Source organism: Furipterus horrens, unplaced genomic scaffold, assembly GCF_987537825.1.
Source record: "Furipterus horrens unplaced genomic scaffold, mFurHor1.1.pri manual_scaffold_2, whole genome shotgun sequence".
NCBI lineage: Eukaryota > Metazoa > Chordata > Mammalia > Chiroptera > Furipteridae > Furipterus > Furipterus horrens.
In genome coordinates, this window is record NW_028327172.1 from 185,147,402 (window position 1) to 185,171,973 (window position 24,572).

Genomic DNA, 24,572 nt, shown 5'->3' on the forward strand with positions numbered 1-24,572 from the left:
TCCTTCTTCCCACACAGCAGCTGTGCAGGCCTGGTAAGGCTGCCCAAAGAACTTTCCTAGTTCCCCTTTCCCTTCTCCCCAAAGCCTCACCCAAGGTGTGAAATGAAGCTGCCTTCATAGGCCCCAATCTGGATGAAAAACTGTGTTTTCTAATCTTTCCAATCTTTTCTGGACCCATTTCCTCCCAGATGGCTTTCCATTATTCCATGCTGATGGAATGTTTAATTATTCAAAGTATATTAATTAACCACAAAGCACTGTGCGAGCAGCCTCAGGAGCATCTGCAATGGAGAACACCTGTGCCTCAAGAAAATTGAAACTTGGTAATCATTTAAAGGTTGTCTTTAGACTTAACTCTAGTTGACTTGTCTGGGCTTCCTGAAGGCTTAGACTTTAAGGCGTCTTGACGCCATGGGACAGAGTGCTACGAGACACGAGTGATGTCTGCAATGACAAAGGAGTGGAGATGTCAGCCTGGGAAGACCAGATACTTGCCATCACTGAGTACAGACTCAGAGCTAGATTCAGATTCTAGCTCCATGTATTACTAAGTGAATTTGAGCAAGTTGAAACCTCTTGCAACCTCAGAGTCTCTGGATAATTAAATATTTTAACAAGTAAATAATAATTAGATCAATGACTCTAGAACATGTAGGTATTTTATGATGATTGCTTTTTTTTTAAGTGTGTAATTTTGTTTTCCAAAGATTTTTTTTATTTATTTTTAGAGAGAGGGAGAGAAACATCAATGTGTGGTTGCCTCTTGCGCGCCCACAACTGGAGACCTGGCCTGCAAATAGAGCATATTCATGAGCTTATGGTAATGGTGAAAAAAGCCCAGAAGAAAGACTGAGACAAGAACAGAGAGCCTTAAATTCCTAGCTAAAAAGTTAGGATTCTAATAAAACACAGAAATCTCTGTAACAGAGTCAAGTGTCATAGCAAACCAGTACAATATCATTTACATTTAAGAAAAAAAACAAGAAGCAAATTTTCTATTGTATAATTCTTTATGGGGCGACAACTGAGTTATGCTGGTACAGAAACATCTTATTCCTTCCCAATAAGACTAATTAGCCATGACAAAAGTTACCATTTTTGAGTGCTATTTATATATTAGGCATACGAACAAAGCAGTCTTGAAAGCTTCATATTAGTACATCAAAGTAGATAACTATTATGAGAACTGAGATTTAAAGAGCTAATCTGCCCAATGCCACATAGCAGCAGTGATAAGAGACAGGGCTGGCAGAAAGATGTGACCCCAGTTTGAGTCTGGACACCAAGCATCTGATACTGCACTTTGCTATTATAATCTGGGCCAGCGAGGGGGACACAGCTATAGATGAGTAATCCAGGGGCCACTGACTGCTTCTAACCCAAGTTTTTGCACACATGAAAAGGTCCAAATGACATTAAGAACATTGAGAAATGACTTGTTCTGTGGTCAATTAGCATTCATTCTTGTCTGAAATAATGAAAATCACCTGACATGTGGATCAGTTTTTCACTGATGTGTTCCTGGCCACCCAAGTCCTTCCTGATTTTAAATGATTCCTTCTCATTACAGGTCACCTTTCACCCTCCTCTTTCCTTTCAGGAGACACTTTTGCAGGTGCAGATGCCACATGGATAAAGGAAATCAAGACTGATGATGTTCTGTGTTCATTCTTAACAGGATTATGTGGTTCAGGATGGCTCTTTGCTTCAAGCTGGAAGAATTTGCAGGCTCTGTGCAGTATCCGCTGATCTGGAGAGTATCTCCTGATCACAAAAGATGCTCCAGTTGTAAGACAGTACTGAACTAATGGGCACAAGTCACCTCCCTCCAAGTGAGTGATAGAACTTGACTCAGTTCCGGAAGCAAGTGAGTGTAAGGATTAAAGGTGGAGCACAAACAGCTCAAGCTGAACTAGCCTCTCTCTTCAAAACCAAAACCAACAAGAACACAAACCACTTTCTTGGGAGACTCCTTATGTCAACTTTGCAAATTAATATACTGTTCATGTTAATTTTTAGACAATCTCTTTTAGGAGGAACCATGCCAGTTATATTAGATGGAACCACATAAAACTGCTGCTATTTGACCATTGTTTTACCCATAGATACGGTCACTCCACATGAGTCAACCTAATAATAATCATAGTAATGTGTAGAGTTCTCAACATGTTTTCTATATTGATTTTTTAATTTAAATGGAAAAAGTGAATTGTAAAATAAGATACAAAAATATAGCACATACTAAATTCTTAATAAATGTCTGTTGAATTTTCAAGTGTGTAATAGTGATCTGAGTCTTGCATAGATCTTTTACACAGTAGGTACAAAACTTCCTAATCTCAAAGTGAATGCATCTTACCACTTTAAAATCTAATTTTACTAAGCTTAAAATAATCAAAAAAATCCACTTGATTTATATATTTACATTTTTATTAGAATTCTTCAGAACTGTCAACAATTGGACAACATACCAGGAAAAAAACCACATGGAACATCGACATCCTTTAAACTTGCACTGCTTCCATATTTACACATAAAGTTACTGTATATATAAAAAATATTTTCAAGGACTCATGGGCTTGGGGATATTCAAAAGACATTATTGCTACATTTCAATATTTACAAAAAAAGCCACAAAATAATTTCAAACATTAAACCACTACAAAGAAACATTTGATGTAAAAAAAAAAAAATTATAAAAATATAAACTTTCAAGAATATCCAAGACAAAGCTCTTCAGTGCCCCTGAAGTACCTAGACGTCTACAGTTAACAACCGCTTTTCTTACTCTAATCAAAGTTAACAGAAACATAAAGAAAATTTTCAAAGTATGGCAAACAGTGACAATCTCTTACGTTGACTAAAAAACAAAACAAACAAAACAAAAAGCCAAAACAACAACAAAAAAACCCCACCTGTTACCTTTGGAAAGGTGCGAGAGCATAGAACTCCAGTGCAAATGGTTACTTCCAGATAAATGGCCACAGTTCTCTAAATGTCATCTAAGGGACCTAAGAGGGGGAACCGTGAAGGCAGCATACCTGAATCTTGCAAGACAACACACGAACCTTGCCATGTATACATGGACCTATTATAAATTGGCAGTGATGAAAAAGAAGTAAACTCTAAGAATAATATCCAGGCTACAACCTAAAGGGTAAAATTTAAATACGTTTCAGTGGGGGAATAGCATTAATAAGGTCTGAGGAATGAGTACAGTATGTCGAGTATAAATAACAGGGTGCCTTAAGTGCAGGTGGATTGCAAATAAATAAGTACTCAGGCACTCTGCGTCCTATATGCCTCTCTGTAAGCTTTTGGTAAGCTTCTCTGGACAGCTAGGTGAAGGGAATTAAGAGCAGCACGAATGATGAAAGCCAAGCTACTTTTTGGGTACTGAGCAATCCTCTTGGGCTCAGGGCAAGAATACCCCCAAAAGATTCTTCTACAAGCATACACACATGCACACACATACACACTTAGATACTGGCCCAGTGTCCAGGATGTGCCTGCAAAGGAGGCTGAATCTAAATTTTATTTCCTGCTCCACGTAAGACAGCACTGTTTTCTCACTCCTGCCAGAATCGTACAGTAAATCTTTTTCACATGACATCAAATCCATTGAGCACAATGCTGTTCTGAAGCTAGTAGGCTTGTTCTGGAGAACCTAGAGAGCCAGTTCAATGGCTACAAAAGGAAATTCTTTGTTAAAACTGAGCTTGACAATTATGTTCTCTCTCTTTTTTATTTTTAAAGCACTATGTCCTTCAAACTTGCCTGGCTCTTTTATCTATTCCTAGATACAGCAGACTTGAGCCAGTTGTAACCAGAAACAACAGCTTGTGGGTTCCCCCCCTTAGATATATGAACAGGTACAATTGCAAGATGAGTATATACAAACGAAGGCTGGGGAGGCCCTCTCTCTAATTCAGCTCCCTAACGGCAAACTCTGGTTAGGAAGCAGGTCAGTAGCACAAAGGCTCACGCTCAGCAGCAAGTCTTCATTCATGCTCAGGGAGCATTCTTTCATGGTCTTACGTCTCATTTCCAGCATGAAATAGATTTCTTAAGCCCAGGTATTCATAGACTTCTGACCTTTGTCCTAATAACATTCTATTTTCCACATCAAGGGCTTAGCTTTCAGCTTCTAATCTTGCTACGCACCATCATATCATTATGGATGGTTACGAGGGCCGAAGGTGACTACTGCCATTTATTCAAATAAACTATCAACCATACTTGAAGAACAGAAATTGAGAAGGCTCAGAAAGGACTCCAGGTGTCTAAAGCCCATCCCACCCTCCCTTTCTCAAATTCAGAATTCTTTTTCACTACCAGGAGCTACTCTGCTATTAAAAATATACGCAGTTTGAACCCTGGCAAGGGGGTGGGGGCTGATGACAAAAATCATCAGCCACTAAAGTGTGCTCGTAACGACAGGATTACAGTGGGGTGTCCATTATCCTGGAGTAGGATGCTAGTCGAACAAAACAGTCATAGAAACCAGAAGAATGGGGATCGCTGCGCTGGGGAGACCCCAGACGTGTCCCACTTCAGGCGTCTTCATGAACAAGCAGAGGCTGGGTGGACGAGGCGCTGCTGCCCACGGAATTGATCCGCACAGAATGGTCCACCACGACATTCTCCTGGTTGGGATTCCAGTTTGCTAAGTTGGAATAAATCTGAGGAAAACAAGTCCACAGTTAACACACGAGTCCCCACACCAAACACAGTGACGATGGGGCACATCTGTAGCTTCAGAACCACAAATAACTCGGGGAAGACTATTATACAGAGGAAGTTTAAAGACCTTCACAGCCCCCAACCAGATCATAGTGACAAAAGAAAATCTAAGTTTTGCTTTACCCCTCATTTTCCCCAAGTTCCAATTATGTAGGAAATGATGGCAAAAAACAAAAAGAAAAAAGAAAGTGCTTTTCTGCTAGGACACTTCTGGGAACAGGCACTACCTAACCTATTTAAAAGGTTTATAATTCTAGGTAGCTAACTACAACCCAACAGCCCATGTAATTTGCTGAAAAATCGGTGGCCATTCCAAGGGTTTCCCATTGAGAATCAAGCACTTGGGTGGGAAATGCTGTCTCATGCTTTGACACTCAGAAGAGCACGTTTTGACCCAAGAGTAACAGTGGTATAACGCTTAGAAGAGAGCTCCAAGCACGCAATCCAGAAAAAAAAGCAACTTAAAAAATCCAAGTCAAAGTAAGAATCTACCTTCCTTAATAGAGGAAGAAATCATGGATTTGGGCTTTGAATACCTCCCTCCCCAAATTACTGGGAGGGATCTCATGACTTCAAACAACTTCGTTCTAGATAGCTTGTGGGCATGACAGCTCTCTGCCATTATCCGGCTATGCTTGTTTGAGCAGAAGGCTTATTTCACTGCAGTAACAAGCTGTCTTTTCTATGCTTTTATTCTAGTTCACATCACCCCAACCCTCCAAAGGCCGAATGGCCCTGACATGTGAGAGAGAGCCCATGCCGACCCCATGACCAGCATTTGGGGTGGGGGAGGAAACGTGGCAAATCCTTATGGAAACTTCTACTTCCACACTTCTGAGTGTAAAGCCCTCCGCTCCCTTCCCCCATCATCTCACATCCTTCTTTGGCTCAGAATAGGGGGGTTGGGCAGAAAGAACTTGTTTCCTTGGCTTTACTTTCCCACCCAAAGTCCAAGTTACAGCCTAGGCCAAGGAGAGAAGGTGTGGGGAGGGTAGTCCTCGCCCCCCGAGCCTGAGAAGGAGGACACGCCTGGGACGGAAAGAAGGGAGATCCTGGCCCAGCCAGGATATACTCACATGATTGCTGCTCTCTGAAATCTGCTTCTCAATCAGCTGAACAATCAGCTTGAATGTCGGCCTTTTCAGGGGATCTGCATCCCAGCAAGTCTTCATTATGTCATACCTGCAAAACAAGGGCCATTTTCCATCACTCCTCAATGCCTTTCACCTGTTGTCAGGTATATGCCATGCAATCATTTCAGAAATAATTCCAGGGCTAGGCAACTGGACACACTGAATGGCAAACTATGTATGAAATGCTGCTGAAACCTGTTGTGTACTTGGTGACAAGAGGTTAGGAAAATAAGCTACAGAAATGATATTTGATCGGGGTCCTAAACAGGAACCAAGTGACATTTCAAACTGGCCTACTTGAAAACCCTCAACATCTGGGCGTCTGTCTTTAAAAAGAAAAATAAAAGGGGAAATACAACCTGAAAGAAAACAGCTTAGCCCTTACATTTCAGCAGGTGCATGCTCGGGGCTCAGCATTCGGAAACCTTCCTTGATCATCTTGTAGAACTTAGAATCCACCGGCATTCCAGGGTAGGGGCTGCTTCCTGAGGCACAAATGGGATGCAAATCAGTTTATCATAAGACAGCAGGACACTGATAAAGCCTTAAGAAGGTGCTCAGAATCTATGAAGGTGTCTTTGGCAAGGATCATTTTACCTAAAGAGAACAGCTCCCAGAGAAAAATCCCGTAGGACCAGACATCACTCTCAAATGTGTACACACAGTTGAAAATGCTTTCAGGTGCCATCCACTTGACAGGTAGCCGAGCCTGTAATGGAAGCCCAACAGAGTCAGCAATGTTAATTAAGAAGCTCAAAAAAACTGAACAGAAAATATTCCTATAGATGTGGCTCCTGCTGAGAGGTGGGGGTGAGAACTTAACCATTCTCTCACAAAAGCCTTTTATCTATATGACTCCATGTGAATCCCAGCTACCTCTGAAATAGGTGGCTCACAAGTATCCCATCCTTATTTTCAAGATGGGGACACTGAGGCACTACAGCACAGGCATCAGAAACAGACAATGGGTTCTAATTCTGACTCTGCCACTGGCCTTGAGTGACATGACTTGTTAGTTACCACTAAGTACGTTTTCTTCCTTTTCTCTTAATACTAGAAACACGGCTTCCCACAATAAGAACTGCATTTCCTGGCCCCTTTACAGTGAGGTATAGTAGCCATGTGACACAGCTTTGGCCAGTAAGTTACAAGTGTTGTAGGGAAGCTTTAAGAAAAACCTTAAAATACAGTTGGCTTGGGCCTTTGCCCTCTCTCTTCTTGTCGCTTCCTTTATCCTGCCTTCTGGCTGTGGTGGTCTGGCTGATAGGGGCCATCTCGAACCACGAAGATTAGGACTACACCCAGGGCCAGTACAAAACAGGAAGGGGAAAGATTTGGTCCCTGAGTACTTCATGGAGCCTCTGTGACAGGCCAGGCCCACTACTCCTATACTTCTTTTTTCTTTTTCTTCTGGATTTCCTATCATATGCAACCAAAACTATCCCTAACTAATACACTGGGAAAGTCACTTAAATATCTATAACTAAGCCCCTTTATCTTGTTCTGTAAAACAAAAACAATACTTTAAATTTTATGAGTTGTTTTGTGGGTTAAATGAAATAATGTGGGTCAACATGCGTAGCACAGTCCCGCCTGACTCACTAGCATCTGAGAAATGGTGTCGTATAAGCAAGCACTCAATAAATAGTAGCGGTGTGTGATGATTATGACTATTCCAAAGAGGTGAGTGGCAAATTCAGGGCTTACATTCAAAAGCTGAATTTCACATTTGAATCATTTTGGCTAAAATCAAGGCAAACTTTCCGTGACTATTCCTCTTAAAGACGTTCTGGATTTCTGAATCTTAATGTACCATAGAAAACTAAATCAATCCTTCTCTTAATCCATTTAGAATTGAAACCTAAGACATTCTTCTCTAGTCCTAAAGTTATTTTAGTCCATAGGGGGAAAAAAGAAAAATCCTTCCAGTATCCTCCCTGCCCCTGAAATGTTGTGCTCAGGCTCCTATAGAGGCTCATAACCTGAGATCTACAGTTATCTTGAATTCAGGTGCCTATGAACTTGGCAGGGAAGAAATTATATTCTAGCTTACAATAACTTCTAAATGAAGTTTAGTATTTCCTTAAATTATGAACAAAGACAATAAAGCACAGTAGTCTGAGCAGTACCTGTGACTTTGTCACCAATAGTAATCACAGATACCATCATCACAGTACAGTGTACATTCCTCATCACTTTGAAATTATAGCAGTTTTTAGACCCATGGCTACAACATGTAATTCTGTGACAAAGCACATGCATTGTCATAACACAAATTTCTTTTTAATTTAACCACCTTTTTGGTTTTCCTACTTATTTTATTGTGTACATTTAAAAGTGTTCTAACAAAAGACCTATAGGATTTACCAAGACTAAGAAAGAGACCACATCACAAAAATGACTAAGAACCCATGAAGAAAGGAAGGACTTTCAGAGGAACTGACACATGAGGAGATCTCAAATGACTGTGATGTAAACTGGGGGCAGTAACAAGCTGTGTGAGTTTCCATGCTTTTTTAACTTGTCCATAAACTTTCCTTACTCAGTAGCCTGGTGAAAGTGACAGCTGAGATGGGTTAGTTCAACTGACTTGAGCTGGAGTCCACAATATGGAAGCCTAGTGGGAACTAACCCACAAGCTATTAATGAACTACAGCATAAGCATTGTCATGATTATTGATATTTCAAATAATTTAGCTATAAAGAATAGTCAGAATAATAAGTGTCATATGAATATTAGCCATAATGTGCCTGGCTTTATTCTAAGCACTTTGCATTTTAATTGATTTAATCCTCATTACAACTTTATGAGGCAGCTGATAGTATCATTCCCAAGAGGAGAAAAACCAACATTCAGAAGTGTTGGGTAATTCTTGCCAAATATTATGCAGGCACTAAATGATGGAGCCAGATTCGAACTGGGCGAGACTGGGTCCAAAAGATGCTACCTTCTTCCTTTTGTCCTTGTCACTATTCAGAGGCCTAAAGAATCACCTTACATTCTTCCTTCCAACAGTGCACCAGGAAGAAGAGAACATTGTTTTATTAATGGTCCTAATGATGAAATCTAGTCTCAGAGATTTATTAGAAAAACACGCTTTGCTCGGGAGGCAAACCTGGCAATATTTCTATAAACCCATGTAAAATATAGCCAACCCATTGAGATGCCATAGTGACAAAGAAGAAAATATTACCTTATCATAAGGGGCACAAATAGCAACCTCCAGGAATAAATCTGGGCTATAGAAATGGGCCTGGGAAAATCATTGTAGAAGACTTTGTACACAGGACTACATGACTTCTCATACTAATGGGATTCTGTTCTGGAAACCATGGACTCTACCAACCTCTACAAACCTGTGTCCTCTCAGACAATCATCACTAAAATATACTGCAACTCTTCAAATGTGAGGCCATCGCATTCTAATCCCAAAGGTTTATGATACAATGAAAATTGGCAATGAAATAAAGCACTTTGAAATAAAATCACTATATTCTATAAACCAATTATAACTTATGAACCTATTTAATAAGTTTCTCTATTGATTGTAAGATCCAACATTCACTACCTAATTCTGAACATTATTTTAAATTTTAATCTTTTTCACATGGCATGTCAATCTTAAAATAAAATTCTCCTGCTGTGACCTTCAGGTTCATGTTCGTTTCACTGGAGCAAAATCAAGTTCATTGCTATTCGCAGGCTTATGATGAAAACTAAGGCTATTTCTGTTTCCTTCATATGCCCCATAATTACACAATTAGAATTAGGAATTCTATTATTGGACTGTTAGTTGTAGTAATGTTCAGCATACCATGCAAATTTTGCTGAAGTACACTTAATGTGACTGCTAAAGTGCATGGTATCTCAGAAGGTAGGATCTGCATTATGAAAATCTTAAGAAAAATTCTTATAAAAATTTGAAACTAAAATTCTTCACTGCACTATCAAGGTACTCACGTTTCCTTTGACCACATAATTAGAATCATTCTTGATGTCTCTGGCTAGACCAAAATCACAAATCTTTGTAATCCGACCATGAGTAAGGAGGATATTTCTGGCTGCCAAATCTCTGTGAATACACTATCAGGAGAGAGGGGGGAAAAACATTTAAATTTACTTTAAATCTTTAAAGAGTAAAAACTATGTCAATACTATAGTGCTGTTTATGTTATACAAGTCCAATAGTTTTGCTTTACATTTAAATTATTTGGTGCACCAAAAATAAGTATTTAAATTATGCCTTGAATGATGCTCAAAATTGGTGTTTCATGTCATTACGACCTTAATTACTATAATTACTTCCCAAAACCAACTTGAATAAATGCTTTCTGCTTTCTTGGGACTGCTTTAATTCATAGGAAAATACATTAAACAGCCATATCATATTTTTTTACACTGAAAACTCATTTTGCGTGCTTCTCTGTAAATGTTCTTTTATAGAATTTTGAAAATGGCTTTGCAACTTCAACTTGACACTTCCCAAGGACACAGGGAAGAGGCGCTTTATTTCAGCCATCCTATATCCTCTTTTAGTTTGTTAATTGTTTGGAAATGTCACCAATGACACATAAGGGTCGGATCTGTGACCTTATCTTTTTCTGTTCATCCCACTTCCTCAGGAATTCCTCTCACCCTTCCAGAGACCATGATCCTTGTTTTGAGACCATCATTCTCTTCCCATCCCCGTTCTTTTCCCAAATGTTTATTATTCTCTCTGATCCCTTATTCCTCCAACACTTCATAAACTATACATGCAGTATTAGTAGCCTAGTTTCAATAAAACCCAAGTATATGCCTCCCCAAGCATTGCAGCTACATGAGGTACCATTCCTTTTGCTGATAAAATAATTATATATATTTTCTAACAGCTTCTATATCCTAAAAGCCAAAAGGTTTAAATGAATTCAATGCATATAAAAGTATTCATAGAAAGCTCATTTAGACGGGGTTGTACTTTACAGCTTATAAATGAGAACAGGAATTCCAAAGAGACGGCAATTGGAACAAGAAGAAACTAAATTCCTTCTGCTTTTGGTTACCACACTTCGAAATGACACTCTGCATTCTAACTATGGTTCTAAATTGTTTCATTCTGGAAAAATAGATTCTTCTGAAAATCACTCCCACTTACATTCTTCGAGGCCAGGAAGGCCATGCCCTTTGCCACCTGGTAAGAAAAGCTCAACAAGTCCTCCAGGTCCAGGGCCAGCTCGTCATCCTCCATGATGGCAGGAGTCACATCTCTGTCTATGTAGGAGCCTGTTGACAGGAGAAGGATTTTGTTATCAATTAACACCTTAAAGGTGAGGGAAACAAAAGACAGTGACGTCCATAACACCAAACACTGGTAGTTAATGAACTGATGTGAACTTGTAGGCCAATGACCTCCCCAGTGTTGAGGATAGGTAGATGCTGAATCACAAAGTAATATTCACAATCCTAGGCTAGGTTATAAGACCTTTACAGGAGAAGGATGGTGGATAAATACAAAAATCTCATATTTTTGATATACAAAATATATATGTGAAATATTTCAATATGCAAAACACATTTGATATGCATATATTTTCATAGATGCATTAAGATGCTTAGATATAATAACCCATCCTTTGACCCTAAACACCCTCTTGTAACCCTTAACTGCCACTGACCATGATTGGCATTGCCATTGGACTCCACTGTAAAGGAGAACTGGTCACTACCAGGAATGGTGTTATATTTCATGGCAGTATGAAAAATTCTCTGTAAATGAAGTTGACTATCATTTAATGGGTACTCACCTATTCTCGCTGACCTCCTTTTCTCTGCCTTGGTTGGTACAACATAAGAAACTCCGGGTTTCATGTCCATGTACTCATTAGTACTATCACTACTGCGAGAGATAAAACATCCATCAAGTCGTGATTGAATAAAATGGGAAATGGGGGGAACACCTATGGGACAGGCTCTATCTCCCCATTCCTTTTTATATAATAGGCTGATTTTACTCAAAGAAAACATTGCTAAGTTTGAATGAAGAAAATCTTCTTCAGTAAGAGATTAAATTTTTAACATTCAGCCTTAGGGTCCAATCCCCAAGAATGAGGTGGGTTTTTTTGTGTTCAAGCATAGACAAAAGTCTGGTTAGAAATTTCCCGTCTCTTGACATTAGATATTTAATGGAAAACAGAGCCAGAAAACATTATCCCACACGGCTTCAAACTCTCTAAATTAGCCCCAAGAGACAAGACAAAAGAGACAGAGACCCAGAGTTTCTGAGATGTGTTATAGGGGATAAGACAGAGATCATTAACATAGAGCAACTGATGGAAGAAGGTTTTTAAAAAAAACAAGTTTGGTTCAGATAAACACCAATAATTTGGATGATTTTCTGAACCATCTGGACCTCTTGAATCTGCAACATTTGGCTGGAGAGTCTTCAAGATTTCTAGTACTTCCTGCTTGTGATTAGCATAGAAACACCATGACAACTATCTCCTTCTGAGTGTGTGGATGGTTCCAATCCCATATGGGATCCCAAAGCACAAAGAATGCCACACAGGACTGAACAATTTAGGCCATTATTTCAGAAAGTTAAAATGTATATATGAGACCAAGGCTTTAGAAATAAGGCAAGGTGGCTCATTTATTCATATAAAGAGCATATGCTCTGGAGAAACTAACAAAAGGTGGTTGGTACTATATTTTACTACTGCCGACAGTACTCAAGTTTATAGGATTAAAAAAAATTTAAAAACTTCATCTGGGGTTTAAAACTTTAGCCAGAGGTACAAAAAAAGAGCTTTAAGAGGTAAATGCCTATCAATAACATTTACCGAGGTCTCTTTAAGGGCCTGCGTTAAGAGACTAGGAGACCAAGCTTTGCCATCTCAAAATGTAGGGAATACAGTGAATAAAAAGAAGAGAAAAAACTCACCACACAACTACAGAAATATAAAGTATAAGGGATTGGGCATGAGAGGTATGATTTCTGTTGGGCTGAGTGAATTTAGGAAATCTTCTTTAGTGGTGGATCTTAACAACATTTGGGGAAAAAAAGCAAGGCATGGCAGAGAAGATTTCTCTTCTAGCTGTAAACCACACTAATTCTCCTTAAAGGAACCTGAAGTTCTTTACACATCATTTAAATTCAGAATGCTACCCATGATGAAAGAGATAAAAATAAGGTGCAGAATTTCCTTAAATGTGCTACAGTAGTTGTGCCTTTTTATGGCATAATGAGTTTTTTTTTTTAAGGGTAAAGCATATAGAAATAATTTAGAGGTAGATGGTGAGAAACCAACATGCAGAGTTATGTTCAGAGCTTTCTGCCATTCTGTTAAAAAGTTTTAAAGGAATTTACTGTGACAAGTTGACAAGCTTTCGCATTTTCCCCACAAACAGTGTCTCACTGTAAAGATGCATATAGTATCAGGCTCCACAGGGTAAATGGAATGGTACCCGAGAGCAGAACCATGATAAGGGAAACAGGTTTCACATTCATTCAGCTGAACGGAACAAAAGCTTAGGAAAAAACTAAGGATGCATTAAAAAAAAATCTATCAGCAAAAATCTAAGTTTAACACTACCTGAATTTTTAAAAAACACTATTTGAACTCTGTAAACTGTTAATCACATTTAAATGATTTAATAATCCTGATTTTGCACCTCAAAGTACCTCAGTTCATTTTTTTAAAGAATCCGTCTTGATTGCAAACCCTTACAACCCCAGAACTGCCTGTCAACAGCTATTTACGTAAATCAGTCTTACCAGGAAGACTCCTTTGAATGCAGAAGGTTCTTATAAAGTGCCGCTTCTGCATGATCTTCTTGCTTTGAGCAAATAAATGAATCACGTTTTCTCCTCAAAAAATTCAAAAGATCACCATAGCAACAATATTCGGTAATGACCAGAGTGGGCCCTATAAGCATATGCGAAAAGGTTAGAAAGAGTTGAGATATACAGACAAATCCTGCCTCCCATAAAAATACCCCAGGGTGATTGATCCAGGCCAGTAACATTCAGATTCAATGGATAAGCCTACTATGTTACTAACACAATCCTATCTATTAACACTGCTTACCAAAAAGGCAGCATTATGTGGATAAAACCAAACATGCAGCCCCTTTTAACCTAAATTTCTGAGTGGTCAAGGGCCAGGTGTGACTGCTAGTTATACTATTATCAAACTTCCTAAATGAGTCCTTTAGTCACTTCTGCTCACACACAGTGGGGGGGCTCACACTCTCTTGGTAACATTATTATGGAAATGAGGACACACCTGCAGCATAATAGGAAAACCAACCTGGGGAAAAGCCAGCTGAGACCCACTGGAAAATGGGGTAGAACCTGAAATGACAGGGCATCACCTGTGTTCTGAGCAAACATTCTCTGGGTGTTGCGAATGTCTAAAACTGCAGCTCTGAAGTTAACAGGCAACTAATTAACTTGGGCAGAAATTTCTCATGCACTATTCATGATGTGGTGAAGCAACATTTATGGGGACTATTTTAAGAAATAATATAAAGTTGTCAACTTGACCGTGGAGCTCTCCAGATCTCAAGGAACAGCTCCTTTCACACAGCGCTGTTCTTTTAGACCAAAATGAAATCCCTGATGGGAGGCTCAACCGATGCTTCAGGATTAGAAATTTATTTTTAACCAAAGTGAAGTGTGTGCCTCATTTGGTGTATATTTGAGAGCTGGTAGGCTAAAAGGCCTACTTTTAATTATGGTATGCAAATGACTATTAACCCTTTAGGGACTAAATATAATCCAGCAAAGTATAAAGCCTGCAAGATAAAAAGAAAAGCTTTCTGGACAGATAAGATATTCTTGAGATATTCAAGAGGTCAATGTTGTTGATGAGACATACAGCACAGTAACTAAGGTATGTCCTGGGCTGTCCCACCCTGTGATAATAAAACTAAAATAAACATTCTTTAACAATAATGGGAGTGGGGGGTGGAATCTAGCAAGAAGTAATAATGACCTGGGTAAAAACTTTGCAAGAAACTTATAATCAAGCACTGTCAAAATCATATCAAAATCTCCCCATTTTGATAATTTGGCAGATAATAAAAGCAAGTTGGTCATGGCCTTACCTCCAATGGTACATGCTCCAAGAAGATTCACAATATTCATATGATTACCAAGGTAACTCAAGACTTTGAGTTCAGACATTAGGGCTTCTCGTTCTGTTAAATGGGCACTCGCTAAAATTAGAAAGATCTTATTTTAGAAAAAAAAATGTTTTTGGCAAACCGATGTTGATCAAACACATGCAGTAAGTAGCCTGAAGAAACTTACGTTTGAGCATCTTTACAGCAACAGTCATGGCTGCATCGGACTTAATTAAGCCATAGGCTGTGGCCTCAACAACCTTCCCGAAGGCGCCAGCCCCCAAGGTTTTCCCTGCAGAAAGGAAGACAACAGTGCTGGTGGGGGGACCACAGGACCATTTGTGTAATTTTAACATCAACAAAGGAATTAAGGACAACTTTGTCTGCATACATTTCCCTATAATAGCTTTATGCCAGATCTATCAAAGATGGTGACTTTTCACAGAAAACACTTGTTGTTACAGGTGGAATAAAACAGAGGAAGCTATTGGGGTTCCCTAAAGTCATTGTTATGTGTACACAAAACGGTTCCTTGGAAAGCCCCTGTTTCATACTGACCAAAACTCAGCCTGTTTCTGGGAAACTCCCATTTGTGGTCATAAGGAAGTTGCGTCGGGTCTATGTAAACATAATTGTTTCCATTTATCTCCTCAACAACCTTCCACTGTACTTCATACATGGGTTTCTGGTAGGGGGAGAAAGGGAAAAATATATTGTCTTTTAACGATCATTGTTTCAATCATTAGAGTGGTCAGGGCAGAGAACAAATAAATGGTTACCTGTAAGTATTTGTAGGTGAGAATCATCACAATAATGCACATCATACCAGCTGCAATCACAAAACCAATCAGCAAAGGCGTGAACAGGGTGTGGGAATAAATTTGTTCTAAAACGAAAGAGGAACATGGAATCACAACCTATCAGCAGGACTGGGTCTTCACTATAACGACCCAAGCCCAAGCTACCCACTTCCCATCTCACAGCCCATGGCAGCATGCACAGCAAAGCGCATCTCAGCTGCTTGCCTTGGTTATGATCTTACTCTTGGTATTCAAAGGAATCTTTTAAAATAACTTTGCACCAGATCCTGTGGAAGGGAGTATGAGATGTCTATAGCACAAAAATAATATTATGCCCTTTGTCAATGAAAACCAACGTCTGCATGGCTTTGTATTTCAACCGAATTCCTTCCTTCAACAACTTTTAAGAAATTTTCTTTATGGATGGTTTCTATTTTCTTCTCTATGCTTTCCTATATTTTCCAATTTTGTTTTTGCATTGAGCATGCATCCCTTCCACAACTGAGAAAAACATTTTTAGTGTTCTTTTTATTGCCCCGTCTGAAAAAAAATCTATGATGAAGAACAATGTAAGATTCTTCCCCTCATTACTCAAAAACTGAAAACACCCCACTTCTGGCACTCGTCTTTGCCAACTCAGGAAAAACAAAAACTGAGCCCTGAGAATGTAGGTGCTCAGTTCTTTGTCTTCAAATGTCATACCAATTCATCAATGTGCCCACAAGGATCATTTAACTTCTGTTAGGAGAGCTAGTCACTCATGAATCAAAATTTAAAGATGTTAAAGAAATAGCTCACTAACATAACTTCATAAAAAACAGTGTTAACTTTCTGATATAGTGTCTGGCAATGTATTAAAATAACTGATTTTAAATGGAATTTAAATTTTTAAATTGCCCTAATTCTGTGTCTGTTTGAATGAAAGGTAAATATACCCCCCTATTTTCCTTCTCTACTGCTTTTTAATAAAAACAATTGGAAATATGCTATTCATTATATATATGTGTGTGTATGTGTGCACACGCATACCTACATACATATGTGGACACACATGTAAATACAGTACAGTTAAAATTACCACTATGTTTTATGAGTAGACTAGTAGAGCATGGAAGTGAGTTTGATGACAGTACGTACAGTGCAATGTAGATATTACCAGAAATGGCATGGCCAATGATGGAATGGACTTAAAATCATGACTGATACGGTAGCAGAGCCTAAACATCCCCTTAAATTGGAGTAAAAAGAAATATACCTTTGCTGTTACCTTTAATTGCAAAGTTAAAAAAGGCAGAACTCTTGCCCACATCGTTGTACGCCCTACACTCAACCGTGCCGTTGAGCTTGAATGCACTGTAATCGATGGAGCTTTGAACCACGAGCTTTCCAAATGGTGACGTGGAAGAGTTCTGTATCTGCATGGCCACCGGCCCAATGGGAACGGAACATCTAGAGGGGAAGCAAACGACAGCTCAGGCTTACTCCAGGAAAATCCACCACTCAAACACCCTGGGTTCATAATTGCACATTTCCTTCCACAACCAAGGGTGTCTGATGACAAAGGATCGCTTCTGTGGCCCCGGGAAGGGGAAAGCACTGTGGGAGAGAAAACGGAGGTATGGTTTTGGAGTAAGGTGTGGGTCTGAATCCTGACTGCAAGCACCTATCCTGTTGACTTCCAACAAGCTGCTTCAAAATCTCCAAGACTCAGTTTCTAAAGCTGTAAAATTGGGATGGTAAGACCCAACGTGGAGAGTTAGGTGGTTAGAACTGACTTAAATATCCTTAAATAAACTAATAGCGGCAGGACACATGAAGGGTTGAAAAGGACAAGCATGGAGGAAGAAAGCATTGTCTCAACAAGGATGACCATGGGCAACCCCCAAAACCCCAGCAAGGAGGATCCCAAACTGGAGGTTCTTTGGAGGCAGGTACAGGTTGTCTTGCCAGGTTGCACTCTAGGTGGCAAAGACCGTGTAGAGCCAGACCCTGAGGACTCTATTTAAGTCAACCCTCCCACCCCACCCCCACACGCCTAGCAGCCTTCTGTTCCTACCTTGCTTTATCTTCCTCCTTTAGCACTTAACATCTGCCCACCTTAGTTGCGTATTTCACCTTTTGTCCATCTGTACCCATTAGAATATGACCTGACAAAGGTGGGACTCCGGTGTGTTTTGTTCACTGGCCCAATGTCTGGCATACAGCTGGTGCCCCATAAATATCTGTTGAATGGCTGACTGTAATTACTGGGGTTGATTCCACTGTGAGCAGACTTTCCAGGGGTCTTGAACCATCCCTATTATTCCCCAAAGAAAACATTCCACTAACACTCAGCTGAAAACAACTATCCTTTGTAACCTCTTCCAACTTGTTGGGATAAAAAGGTCTATTCAATGAAAAATAAAATTTCTACTATTATCCTGACTATTCAGTTGTGATGTTATTTACACTGGGCTTTTAAAGCCTGAGCATAAAATACCATTTGATGGATAAAAACAGCAATGTTGACCCCATTTTCATCTTCAGGTAATATGAAAGGACAATTTAAAGCTTAAGTGTGGATTCTCAGGGAGAGGAAGCACAATGCCAGATGTGCACTGCTCAGGGGCTGGGCACCTAATCAAGGAGAATACCATTTTAAAACACATAGCTTACAAACACCATATGCATGCTGTTACTGCACGATCACTACTTTTTGGTAACTTGGCAATTAACTTCTGAGGTAATTTTTTGCATGATAACTACAGCCACATTTCCCACACACATTACCTCCTGTGTATAGAATGGAAATCTAATTACTGTGTCCTGGAAAATTGCTTTATCTACCTGCGGGCTAGAAATTGCATGATAAATCCAAAAAGATAACCACCAAAATAGAGAAGTCATTCAGTAATCATTTTTCAGCAAACAAAATTAATGTCTACAAGAAAAATATAGCAATTATGCCGTCTCAAAAGCCATGTGGACAGAAAAAAAAAAATCTAAACAAAGCTTTTTGGGGAAAACATAGTTGAAATTCAGCTGAATTGCAGTCCTTCCCTTCTGCATGTGAAGTGGTTACCAAAACAATCATCTCACCTCTGCTCAGATCCTGGACAAAAATACCAATCTATTGTGGGCTCTGGGAATCCTGCTGCCATACATTGGAGCATGCCATTCGTGAGCCCCTCGAGAGACAAGATTTCTGGTTTTGCTGCAAGAAAAAAAAAGAAGCGTTATGTCAGACTGCTGGAGAACCTCCCCAAGATTCACTCCACTCTTTTAGAATCCTTAGAACCTTCTCAAGGCTGAAGAAGACCCTGAGGGAACATGCTATTCAAGGGGAGAATCCAAACCCATGAGTGGAAGGTACAGGGAGGGGGGTTGTGAGGGTCAGGCCAGGAAAGGCTCACACAGTGAGAGCTGCCCAGCCCCCAGCATGGACTGTCCACCCTGCAGATGTGGGGGGTGGGGGGGGTAGGGTCTCTGAGAACTCCCTGGCCCCGGGATGGCTGAAGCAGAGAACACTGGACCACCTGGCAGGGTTTCTGTTTTCAGTGAGAGGGAATCTGAAAGATTGCTTCTAACCAAGACATTAGCACTCCAAATTATTTTAAGGTGAAAATTCTGTTGAAAGGATTCCTGCTATCAGGATTTCAAGTTATTGTGGGGACTGAAATGGATGAATACAGAAAAAGAGAAGCAAACCCCCCTCCCCCCACTTCCCAAGAATTCCCTTTTTGCAGAAGGAGATGAAAAGGTGGTAAAGATAAATAGCTGAATCACCCTCTTCACAGAAAACCCAAAACATTAAAGTAAAATACAATATGGGCTTTTAACTCCAATTTTTATTTCAAATGCAAAATACAGACAGAAAATTAGAGGGGGAAACTAGCCTAAGAGTTTTATTCATACATATATCTAAACCCAAGCACAATCACCAAAAAAGTAAATGATATCAGCAGGAATGCTCTCTAATTTGACATTTCTGTGTAACTATAATAATCAACAGATATTCAATCAAGGGTGCCTAAAGCACAGCAAATTCCTGAGATTATTTTTAAAGTGGAAGGAAATGAACTTATGTTCAGTTGTCCTATTAATAATATTATTTGAAGGATTTATAACCCTTTGAGAATGAGTAAGATAAGCTGTAAATGGTGGTGTGTCCACCCGGGATCCTTGGCGCAGCACCGAGGACCCAGCCTGAGCACAGAACTCGGAAGCCACGTGTGGGCAGCCAGACCTGCCTGCACACAGTCTCTGACCCTCACCAGTTCTGTGCCCTCTGGCAAGTCTCCTCCGGTGTAAAATGAGATCAATGACAGTACCTGTTTCATAGGGATGTTGTGAGAATTAAATGAGATGGAGCACAAGGGTGATCACAGGAATTAGTGAAAAACTAAGAACAATCTTTGCAGAAATGAAACGATTAGTAATGATTCAGTTAGTCTTTCCTGTTCAGAGGGCCAACCCTCCTTGATTAATCTAGTCTGCTACCAATTAGGTTCACTCTATTTGCTACTCTAAATATTCTCTTCCATGATCTAAAAATTGCTTCTTTCAGATAGTGTGAAATTGTGTATGTGTTTTAATGTGATAAATTGGGAATTCGACATCAATTATGTTGCAACTGACAGGAAAACCCTATGTGGTGAGAAGGAAAGAGTGACAGATCAGAAGTTCAGGAAGCCTATTTTCTCTAAGAAAGGTAACATTGATGAATGACAACTTTGTAGAACAACCTCTCAGCACCTCACCTCCTTGCAGGCAAAACAGCTTGGCAGGGATCAGAGTGTCCACATGCATGGCACACCCACCTGTCACTCAACCTGGCTCTGTTGATGGGCCGGCCATTTGGCTAATACATAGGGAAGAGCGGGTCCAAAGCAATCTCAAGGTAGGGATATCCTTGAGAGTTTGGACCCAATGCCAGCTTTCACAAATAGAGCAAGAAAGCGAGCCATCGTCTTGCGAAGGCATCCATCTGGCAAGCTTCATTTAATTATAATGGGCAACTGTGTGACTGAACTGGAAAGTAGGACATAACACTCACAAAAGTGGAATTTGAGGAGAGTGCTACTTGCTGGAGGCTGCAGGCGCCATACGATGGGTCTCTCTGGACTCCACTCGAGTGTCACCTCCTTTTCCAAGCCACCCTCCACTCTCCAAAGACAAGTTGGTTGATCCGCCCTTCTTATTCCCACAGCAATTTAGAGCACCTGACACAATATCCTGGTCTGCCTCCTCCACCAGACTGTCTGTTCTCAGGGCAGGAACCACATCTTACTGGTCACACCTCTGACCCCTAGCAGAGTCTGACCTGTGGGGGACATACAGTAAGAGCTGTTGAATGATTACATCTCCCCCACAAGAACAAGCCCCTCAGATTCAATTAGAATCACTAAAAGAGACCTGGAAGAACAGCTTAATGGCAACTCGCCTGTACAGGGGCACTATTTCCACTATTTTTGCAAAGGTAAGAAGCCCATGCATACACCTGGATGTGTGAATTCTTTTTAATGCTGAGATTAATGTTGAGAGGTGAGGCTCTACGCTACACAGACAGCAAAGAAAACTAGACAGGACTCAAATGGGAATGAGTTCATAAGACAGATTTCCTCATATCAACATTGCTTTTGTCACTCATTCTTCCTAATGTCACATGATGGATTTTAGTGGAATTGATTCAATAGGGAAAAAAATGGCTGAAAGGATACCTTAAGATGTTAACAATGGTTATTGCTGGGTAATAGGGTTATGGAGAGTTCCTATTTTATTCTTTTGTTTTTAAAAAATTATTTTTTAAAAAAGTTTTGTTACAATGAACATGTAGCTAATAATGAACCTATAAAATATTTTTTAATCAAAAAAATTGGAACAGCCCCAAATTATATAATCTATCATATTCAGCTTTGATTATAAGGGCTCCATGGTCCAAGCCTTCCAGCGTGACACCTGGCAGTAGTTACACAACAGCCAGGGCTGGCAAGCCATGCGGGCCGGCTGGCCTACTTGCTCCCATGTGCTGGTTAATTAGGCAGATTTTTCAGCTACTGTCCCAGTCATAACCTGAAAAGTTAGCGGAGCAGCTTCTGCTCTGTTGGGTCTTAGGTGGGTCAACCAGGCTCAGAAGGTCCTCTAACCTGAGGGTGCATGAAAATTACTAAGAGGTCAAATGCAGACTCCTGGGCCCCACAGAGATTTAGTAGGTTGCTTTTAAAAAATACCTTCCAGGGACTAGGGTGAGGCCCAAAGAGGACTGAGGATGCAGAATTTAAGAAGGCACTCATCCTTGAGGTCCTTCAAGTACAGGGTTGGCGCCAGGAGCAAGCACCTCCTTCACTTTTGCACCGTAGGAGCCTCCCTTGCCTCCTCCTAATCCCAGCCCTGCCCCCAATGTTGGTGATGAGACCTCATTCTGAACAGGCTAAGTGACACCATTACAGTTTGGACTGTACATGACAAGTTGCACTATGAAAATGTTTAATGCATAAAGAATAAGCTAGGTATAAATTTGATTCCTAAAAATGAAAATGTGGGCTCATCTGCATTTTGTAAGTGTCTCAAGGCACTGTGTGAGGCATTACATGTACATCTTACTTTTAAAGATACATAACCCTCTGCCATTCTCCTGGTTAAATCTAAACTATGGTTTCTTAGATAGTCTACCATCAGCAGGATACCAAATGACACTTTCCCTAACTCCTCCCAAGTTGGAGATTTAGCTAAGCCTAAGAGGTATATAAGTCAAGTGTCTCCTGTGGAGATGAAAAGGGGGGCCCCTTTCTCCTTTCAAAGCACTGGTGTCTCCAACAGCACTGATCAGCTGTGTAGGCAGATTTCAGACTGTTCATAATTTCTACTGAGAATTTATTGCTAATGTAATTAAAAATCTTAACCATTCACTGATTCACCTCACAGATATGTGATCTTGAAAAACATTCCTTTTCACCACCATCAGGTCCATACAAAAAGCAAGAACAAAATGAATGTTGAAGAACACAGCACAAACAACAAGAGCGTGAGGGGAGTGGGGGGAGATACACAGTAACTGCTGGGGAAGCATTTGTGAGTATGGCTCACTGTGCCCTTAACCACCTGACCAACTCCTGCTATAAATGCACATTACCCCACACTCTGTAATGAGCAAAGAACAGACTTAAGTCCACAAATAATAAAAGATTCAGCAAAAAGGAAACATAAAAATGAATTTTTTATCAAGGTAAAACTGACAAAGCACTATATTAGTTTCAGGTATACACCATAACAATTTGGTATTTGTATATTATGCAAAATAGCCACCACACTCAGTCTAGTTAACATTTATCACCACAGAGTTAGAAAAATTTTTTTCTTGTGTTGAGAGCTTTTTAAAATCTGTTTTCTTAGCAACTTTCAAATACGTAATATAGTATTATCTTTAGTTACCATGCTGTATATTACATCTCATAACTTATTTATTTTATAACTGGAAGTTTATACTTTTAAACCCCCTTCATCTATTTTTCCCACCCTCACCCCCTGCCCCCACCCCGGCAATCACCATTCTATTCTCTGTACCTGAGTTCATTTTCATATATATATATATTTTCCCACTGTCTTTCTCTGCCTGACTTATTTCACTTGGGAAAATGCCCTCAAGGTCCATCCATGTTGCCACAAATGGCAGGATTTCATTCTCTTTTATGGTTGAATAATATTCCATTGTATGTATAAACCACCTTTTCTTTATCCTTTCATCCATCAGCGGACACTTTGGTTGTTTCTGGGATGAATTTGCTTTTCTGACTGTAGGTCTGCTGGTGCCTAACGGCAATACAGCAATGCTTTGTAGAGATCTGTCACTATCCAGGTTTGGGTCCGAGTCAAATCTACATTCTTGCCATAATACTACAATAAAGGAACTTAAATCAGCTAAAATAGGAGTATAGAAAAACTCAGGTTAACTTTCACTTATAAAAGGAATATTACACTTAAAAAAAAACCCATAATAGATATTTTGAAAATATGTTTTGTTTTATACATTCTTAAAGATAGGCAGAAACTGCATATAGAAACTTCAACAGAAAGTTTAACAAAATGAAACTTAATCTCCTGTGTATCTAGCTATCTTTAATAGAGTGTCTATCATTTTTTAAAAAATCATTCTCTTAAGGAAGGGATGTTCTAAACTAGTGGTAAGCAAACTTTTAATGTAAAGGGTGGGCCATAGGGTCTCTCCTACAAATAATTCTGCAATTGTAGCACAAATGTGCCATAGAAATGTGAACAAATACACACGTCTGTGTTTCAATAAAATTTTACTTATGGACACTGAAATTTTAATTTTATTTTCATGTCTCATAAAAATCTCCTGATTATTTTTCAACTATTCAAAAGAAAGTTTTAGCTTATGGGCCATGCAGACTAAATCTGGCCTATAGCTTGACAACTCCAGTTCTAAACAGCCATAAAAAAGATCTCTCAGTGCAGACATCAAGTTAAACAAACAAACGACAATGATGAAACTACTTGGAGAGGACCTTCCTCAGGCAGAAACACTATGCAGGAGCACCATGGCCATGTGTCCCAGATGTGGAGGTTGGGGGAGGGGGTACACACAACACAATGCAATTCCGTAAAATGGTGAACTCATTCTGCCACAAAATTCAGAAGTGGGGAGGAAGGGTTATTGACACAATGCCCATGGGAAGATTATGTAGCTATTCTTACATTTATTTAAATTTCCACTAAATTATAGGTGACCCTATAATACATTCGTAAACAAAGGAAGTTAATTTCATATAAAAACACATATGGCTCAACTGG

The 24,572-nt window shown here is 39.7% G+C and overlaps 1 protein-coding gene across 2 annotated transcripts in view; it reads right to left on the reverse strand.

Annotated features, from left to right (window-relative positions):
* Positions 1-2,414: 2,414 nt before the first annotated feature.
* The window catches only part of KIT (KIT proto-oncogene, receptor tyrosine kinase), an 81,564-nt gene continuing 59,406 nt past the window's right edge, over positions 2,415-24,572 (reverse strand). The window contains exons 8-21 of one of the 2 annotated variants that reach the window (XM_090266861.1): positions 18,861-18,975; positions 17,050-17,231; positions 15,762-15,868; positions 15,541-15,667; positions 15,170-15,274; positions 14,965-15,075; positions 13,631-13,781; positions 11,661-11,752; positions 11,012-11,139; positions 9,838-9,960; positions 6,474-6,585; positions 6,262-6,361; positions 5,820-5,925; positions 2,415-4,682 (exon numbers count right to left, since the gene is read on the reverse strand). In XM_090266861.1, the coding sequence (XP_090122987.1) occupies positions 4,554-4,682; positions 5,820-5,925; positions 6,262-6,361; positions 6,474-6,585; positions 9,838-9,960; positions 11,012-11,139; positions 11,661-11,752; positions 13,631-13,781; positions 14,965-15,075; positions 15,170-15,274; positions 15,541-15,667; positions 15,762-15,868; positions 17,050-17,231; positions 18,861-18,975 (1,688 nt within the window). In that variant the 3' untranslated portion in view covers positions 2,415-4,553. Of the gene's footprint in view, positions 4,683-5,819; positions 5,926-6,261; positions 6,362-6,473; positions 6,586-9,837; positions 9,961-11,011; positions 11,140-11,660; positions 11,753-13,630; positions 13,782-14,964; positions 15,076-15,169; positions 15,275-15,540; positions 15,668-15,761; positions 15,869-17,037; positions 17,232-18,860; positions 18,976-24,572 lie in introns of both variants that reach the window. The other variant, XM_090266860.1, reaches the window with a different exon arrangement.